This window comes from Sesamum indicum, linkage group LG10 (assembly GCF_026168435.1).
Source record: "Sesamum indicum cultivar Baizhima isolate 11 linkage group LG10, ASM2616843v1, whole genome shotgun sequence".
NCBI classification, from domain to species: Eukaryota; Viridiplantae; Streptophyta; class Magnoliopsida; order Lamiales; family Pedaliaceae; genus Sesamum; species Sesamum indicum.
In genome coordinates, this window is record NC_142666.1 from 3,288,179 (window position 1) to 3,295,578 (window position 7,400).

General features: G+C 34.1%; 1 protein-coding gene across 1 annotated transcript; it reads left to right on the top strand.

Annotated features, from left to right (window-relative positions):
• The first annotated feature begins 522 nt into the window (after positions 1–522).
• Positions 523–6,221, top strand: LOC105172469 (pectin acetylesterase 12). The gene is made up of 12 exons (XM_011093911.3): positions 523–1,170; positions 2,404–2,486; positions 3,022–3,151; positions 3,263–3,336; positions 3,571–3,657; positions 3,736–3,860; positions 3,973–4,033; positions 4,306–4,359; positions 4,457–4,534; positions 4,658–4,763; positions 4,852–4,997; positions 5,899–6,221. The coding sequence occupies exons 1-12, from the start codon at positions 939–941 to the stop codon at positions 6,004–6,006; spliced, it is 1,284 nt and encodes a 427-aa protein (XP_011092213.1). The 5' UTR covers positions 523–938; the 3' UTR covers positions 6,007–6,221.
• The last annotated feature ends 1,179 nt before the right edge of the window (positions 6,222–7,400 follow it).

The window sequence follows — 7,400 nt, forward strand, 5'->3', positions numbered from 1 at the left end:
TGAAATATATATTTTTTTATGTTTTTTTCTCTCAAAATTTTGAAATTCAAACTTAGCACAAAGGAAACAAAAGAAACGTAATATTTTGTTCTTTTCTTTAATTTCCATTTCCATTATCAAACGTTATTATACATCTAATATTATTTATTAATCGTTTTTGACCATAATATCCTCAAATATATATTTTTCTTTTACATACCACTTGTTTTATCACTAGTCGAGTCGACGCACATTTTGATAATTTTAGTAAATTAATTATTTTGTTTTATTTATATTTTATTAAATTAATATAGTAAAATTTAAATACTTTAAAAAAAAAAAGAAGGCGGCCATCCAAATTCCAAACAGAGGTCCCTAACCTTCTTCAATATTGCAAATTGACCCCACCAAGAAAGCTCTACCAAACAATTCCATGAGCGCCTGTGACTTTTCATGGCATCACAGCCGCTGTCAATCTAGTTTTTGCCACAAACTTTTCCAAAGATTCTAAACGTGCCTTCACTCGAGTACCTTTGGTATCAGTATCACCAACTTGTGTATGTATGTATATGTATATACATACAATCAAGACATGCACATATTAAAATCTTTAAAATGCCCGGCAAAAACACCCCACCCCACCTCTGTTTCGCTCCTCCAAACACTCTTTCTGCTCAGATCTCCATCTCCATAATTCTTTCTCAAGAAAAAAAATAAAGAAGATTTCAGGGTCCCCATCCCCAAGAAAAATTCTATCTTTTTGCGCTAGTGAAGCCAGATTCAACAAAATCTGTGCTTTTCCTGTACAGATTTGCTCTTTAGTTCAGAGGCATTATGCATTTATGATTTATTCTAGGAAGAAACATTAATAAGCAGCATTTAGTGTGAATTCAGTGAGCTAGTTAACTGTTATTTTGGTTCTTTTTTCTTTCAAGATTTGGTGGAGAGGGGGCTTCAAAATGAGGGTAGTGGGATTTTGGGTTGTGATTTCTGTTCTCCTTGTTTTGGGCAGACGGGGTGTTGAAAGTTTTGAAGTTGATGAGATTTTTGGTAAGAATAGCTCAGATTTGTCATTCTTGGAGTCTATGTCGTTTTTGGAGTCTGTGTATGGAGTTTCTGCTGCTGCTGTTCCACCCAATGCTCTCATGGTGGGTCTAACTCTTGTTCAAGGGGCTGCTGATAAAGGCGCTGGTACTCATCTCCCTTTTTTCTCTAAAGATTCTTTACTCCCTCGGATCTCCTTTTCTCTTTACTATCTCTCTGTGTGTATGTGTGTGTGTGTGTGTTTATGAAATTACAAGATTGGTAATTGCAGCTTATTTCTTTTCCTGTTTGCAGTTTAATCTTAGGTTCTGTGTTGCCTTTTGATTCCTCTCTCTGTCTCTGTTCAAATGGATGTTTCAATTTTCCTTTGTTTCTGGGTTTTTCTTTTCTTTTCTGTTCTGTTCTAGACTTGTTAACGTATTCTACTTCTTTTTTCTTAATTAACTTTAATTATCATTCTTCTATTGTGATTCTTGATGATATTTTCCTCAGGGTTCTCACGCTGTTTTCTAGTGGATGTTTCATTCTTGTATTTCTCTTTTGCTATTGCTTTTTGTTAGACCCTCACTCATAATACACTCCCTCTTAACGAAGTTTTGAAATTACGGTTCAACCCCTCCCAAAAATTATCTGTTTCCAATTGACCTTCTCCCGTTTGGTTTTGGACTTAAAGGACTAAAAATGCTTTAAAGTGAGGTTACCATCATTATATTTTTCTCTTTATGAATACAAAATTATTATATGTTAATCTTAATGAGGGATAAAATTCAAAATATTTGTAACTTTTTTGCTAACGCTGGCGTTCTTCATCCAAATACCGACGAAAGGGTCAAGTGTAAAAGTGAACTTCCGGAAGGGGTGTAGTGTAATTTTGAAACTTTTTTTGGGGAAGGTGTAATTTCACATTTTTTGAGGGATCTAAGTGTAATCACTGTTTTGTTATTGAATTCTCTCACAAGCTGGATTTCTGTGTTGGAAATAATTATGTGTAGTTGCTTTTCTGAGGGTAATAAGTGAGTTGCTCTCTTGTTTGCATTTTGCTAGTTGTTTAATGCATGATGTGGAGTGACTTGATTGAGACGCTTTTGTTGGATACGAGTGATGTTACTTTACAACTGTAATGAGTATGTCAATACAGTTAGGGATTTAATTCTGCTTAACTATCTTAGTTGGTGGCTATTATAGTTTCTAAAGGTAAATTGTTTCTTTGTTACAAGAAATTATGCCCGAAAATTATTAAATTTTATGTAATCTGTTACATTTGCATTCCCAGAATTCAAGCCTGGTACTGAATATATGCTAGATCTCGGTGTATTGTTGAAAATTAAACTTTGTGGTATTTCTGATTGTGATATGTTTCTTTGTGGATATCTTTTGCAGTATGTTTGGACGGAACATTACCTGGCTATCACTTGCATCGTGGGTTTGGGACAGGAGCGAACAGTTGGCTTATCCAATTAGAGGTTTGTTTTGATGATTGTGGGAATGATGACGTTTTCTTGATTGAGCCCGCTCATTTATATTATAGATTTGGTTTATTGTCGATTTATTTGCATGGAGGTTCATATATGCTCCTATCGCAGAAAAGATTAATATATAGTTATCGATGTTTTCGATTCTTAACATTATCATTTAACATAATATGCCAAGAATTAGTCATGAAACAATACGAGCTTGCTTCTTTGCTGTCTAAAGTCTTATTTTTCTACAATTCTCAAAGTTTGCTTCTCGAAATTGAAGTATCTGTGAGGTGAATTTATCCTTCTAAACGCTAATTCCTTCCTTATTCAGTCATTATAAGCAACCTATTCCAATAAAAAAAATTTTATACGTCGGTTAATATGAAATAGTTATGTATGAATCATCGGTCCGTCATATACTTGTCGGAGTGAAGTTCTTTTTTTTTCTTTTAAATAATGAGTGAAGTTATTTTACCGCTCTACAAGTAATACTTTTTTTTTTCAAATCACGAACCTCATTTTCTGAGACTTGTGGCAGGGTGGAGGCTGGTGCAACAACCTTCGATCCTGTATTTACCGCAAGACGACGCATCGTGGGTCGTCAAAATACTTTGAAAAAGTAATTCCATTCACAGGGATACTTAGCAACAAGCCTGAAGAAAATCCAGGTTCTAATTGAAGAAACCTATGCGGATTACGTCAAATCATTCTATATCATTGATTCTCCTCCTTCAGATGGTGGTTTTATCATATATCTCATTTCAGTTTTACAAATGCAGATTTTTTCAACTGGAACAGAGTGAAGGTACGATATTGCGATGGGGCTTCCTTTTCTGGGGACAGCGAGAATAAGGTTTGTAGCGTTGTCTTAACTTTTATGCATGTGTTTTGGGGTCCGCAGAAGTGTTTCTTAAGGCACACAGCATAAAGATTCTACTTGCATATAAGATCTTCATTGATATGTCGTTTGGTCTTCGTTTTTGTTTTGATGTTTTCTTTTAATGGAATCAATTGAGTATATCTTATAGTTGTAATTTCAGGTCCTATTGTCTTTCATTCTCTACTACAATAAACATCTTCTGTATAGGCTGCAGGTTTGCAGTTTCGAGGACAAAAAATATGGCTAGCGGCAATGGAGGAACTTATGTCAAAAGGAATGCGCAATGCGGATCAAGTAATCTATCATTAATCAACAATTGTCTTATTCTTCTTCTTTGATTTTACCTTTTTCATGATCCACATTGTGTTTCAGGCACTTCTCTCTGGTTGCTCCGCTGGTGGTTTAGCTTCTGTATTGCACTGTGACGAGTTTAGAACTTTATTTCCCATAAGTACCAAAGTGAAGTGCCTGGCTGATGCGGGATTATTTATGGATGCGTAATTTTCATATCTTCTACGTTATACACTGTTTCACCTATGATTTGCACGCCCCGAAAGCTGTCTTTTCTGAAGTTTTTGATAGACGTTCGTTTCATTTCGTTTCATGCAGTACTGATGTATCTGGTGGACATACCCTCAGAAGTTTCTTTGCCGGTGTTGTTAGCTTACAGGTACTAATTAATTAAACTGATGGTTTCAGTAGATCAGTAATTGTACTAAACTTTTCATATTTTCTCAGTGTTCTTTTAAAATTACATCTTCGCCTGAAATTAATCATCTTGCTGGAAGTTTCTGCAACACTTAGAAAGACAATTTACTATTTTTAAACATGTCCTGCAAACCTAGAAGAGTACAGCAGTTCTGTTGTGCTGTTTTTGTGATCCCATGAATTGCATTAAAGCCAGCTCCTTTTTTACATGGTATTCCTTCTATTTTTTAACAGGATGTTCAAAAGAACCTGCCAAGCGCTTGCACCGACCACCTCGATCCAACTTCAGTGAGTCTGCACTCGGTTATTTCTGCCGTTTAGTCATGCAATGTCTAGTTCTATTCTCAACTTTCATTTTCCTTTGTTGGTCTATTTTCCTCGGCAGTGTTTCTTCCCGCAGAACTTAATCGCCAACATCAAAACCCCTATGTTTATTCTTAACACGGCCTATGATTCATGGCAGGTAAGGGCTCGTTTCTGTAATTGGCTTCTGGTTGATACAGTTTTAGTTAAAAGTTTGAATGCATTACTTGCATAGTAGCACCCAAAACGAGACTACTAATTATGTCTGTTTTTCGATACTCAGCTCCAAGAAAGCTTGGCTCCTCCGACTGCTGATCCTCAGGGCAACTGGCGTGATTGTAAAATGAACAACGAGCGATGTTCGGCATCACAGATCCAATTTCTGCAAGGTAAACGCCTGTCCTTGATAGTTGTTAAGCTTGTTTTTATACGTTTGAGGTGTCTCTGAAGGTCGTCCATCAATTTACTGCTGAGCAGGTTTCAGGACTCGTATGCTGAATGCAGTAAAAGGCTTTTCCACCTCAAGACAAAATGGGTTGTTCATAAATTCTTGTTTCGCTCACTGCCAGTCTGAGAGGCAGGACACATGGTTCGCTGACGATTCTCCCATTGTCAATGACAAGGTAAAACCTACATTCTTCACCTTTTTGTATTCACTCTGTGCATGAAATGCTTTTGTTTGGTTTCACAGTGTTGCTAAATGTGATGTGGATCTATAATGCACCACTACGTCGAAAAATCACCCCGGGTAGTATTGGACACAGATATGATATCGGCTTGTCTCCGACATGTGTTGGATACACCATGTAATGTGTTCAAAAATAAAATAAAAAACGACAAAATACGGCACGGACACGGATACAAGGACAAAATATTGACACAACTGTTGGCATATCTTACACATTTTCGACACAACAATTTCCGTTTTCATTTGTTTTTTGTTTTACCTGAATGTCTTTTTAAAGGTTTTAAGATTATGATCTTTTTTCAAGAATACTATAATCTAAAAAGCACATTTGCTTACATCTAATACTACAACTGAAATGAACATATTTCTCATTATACTTGTATCTATATTTCTTATAAATTATTCATTATACATATATGTATACGCTCATGTATATGATTATATTGTTGTACATAAAATGATGTTTGGTGTCCTAAAATTTTTGCAAATTATGTTTGGCGTGTCCATGTCTTAATTTTTGTAAATTACATGTGATTATATCTGGTGTGTATCTTATCCATGTCATCATGTCTGTATCCGTACATCATACACATGGATTCTTCTTGCATTGCATCGGTCTGACTGTCTATTGGTAGAAAATACGCCCGACTCTTTTTCAGTGAAGAACGATAAGATGGGGTTACGAGTATTTCTCTCGACCCCCTTCTTGCTGTCTGTTCTTTGTCTCATTTTTATTTGGGGACGGTTTTCGGGTTCTCTTGTTTAACCTTCGAGGATGATTTTATGCTGGGTACTTGCTCGTCGTGTATCATTAACTCCACCTAAAAAACATGCAGCCTGTCGCAATTGCCGTTGGAGATTGGTACTTCGATCGAGCAAGCGTCAAGGCCATCGACTGCGCGTATCCATGCGATAGGACGTGCCACAACCTGGTGTTCAAATGAACCAGGATAGTTTTGCACCTTCTGCTATTCTTAGCCAATTGATTGAATATATATATATGTGATTGTTGATTCAGCTGCCATTGATGCTGTTGCTGCTACACAGAACACTTAAGGCAATAATACCTTAATTGCCGTGAAATTTGTCAGTCTTGATGTACCTGTTACAAAAAACCCTTGCAAGAAAATGCAAAAATTTAGTCTGATTTCATTATAAATTTTGCAGAGATGACATCGTCCATATATTTAATTTTCCAGTTCATTAATATATCAACATAACTAAGAACAATAAAATAAATTATAATAAATTTCATTAAATGACATAAATATTCATATGTTGGTGAGATTTAAATGTATAATTTCTAATTTATTAATAGGATTTCAACTTTGATCATTAAATCAAGACATTATTAACAAAAGATGTCGTTGCCAATGAGGTTTAGTTGAGTTGGCGAAGTTGAGGTTTCATAACTTTATAAAATCGAATATTGTTTTATGCGTTGGATGTTATTTTTACTGTATAATAGGTGTTGGTTAGATTTAGTTTATCTGATATCATTAATTATAATATAATTATATTAATAATTTTTGTTAGATATTGATATTCGATATGAATTATTATAATTAATTTAACTTAATTAATAATAATTGATCGCAACTATTTAAAAAAATAATGTGGTTGTCATATTGTCTGCAAGTTGCCTGCAAAATGAGCATATGTTTAAGAGATAATATTATTTGCAGACAGAATCAAACTGACTTTTATTATTTTTATAGAGTTGAAAATCAGACAGAAAGATGATGAGAATCTCTACGAATAAAATAATTAATTTTTGTAATAATAATGAGATTTTTCTGTCTTGTAATTATTACAAGGTATAAATATTCATTATAATTATAATTATTTGTGTACGGTGTATTTTATATTAATTTTATTGTATGATAGTGATTGTTTTCGAGCTTCTCAAAAGCCATTTTGACCAATTCTGATTGGTCAATTTGGAAAACTAGGTAAGGTTTTTAGTTGAGGAAATAATTTATTTGTATGTTTGAATTCTTGAGTTTGGTAAGAATGGAGCAATTCTCGTTGACAATTAAGATTCCTAAATTTATCAAATTAATAAATAATATCAATGAAAAAAAATATTAGGTTGTATCACAATTGATGATATATATAATAATTTTAATTTTGTCATTATAATTTTTGAAAATTCTGTAGTGACTGAATTTTTACCGTATTTTCAGTATTAATTTTAGGGATAGCTACATTGCCATCTCCTGAGTTTTCGTATAATTACACGTAAATTTTTTATAGTTTGAGTAATTACATCTAGTACCCATAATATTTATTTTTGTCTAATAAATAAACCTATTTATTAGTAAAAATCCACCAAATT

Excerpts from the sequence above, each read along its gene's own strand:
- LOC105172469 (XM_011093911.3), top strand. The coding sequence starts at position 939 with ATGAGGGTAGTGGGATTTTGGGTTGTGATTTCTGTTCTCCTTGTTTTG. Across the intron at positions 3,658-3,735 it reads GAATGCGCAATGCGGATCAA|GCACTTCTCTCTGGTTGCTC; the intron begins GTAATCTATCAT and ends ATTGTGTTTCAG. Across the intron at positions 4,764-4,851 it reads ACAGATCCAATTTCTGCAAG|GTTTCAGGACTCGTATGCTG; the intron begins GTAAACGCCTGT and ends ACTGCTGAGCAG.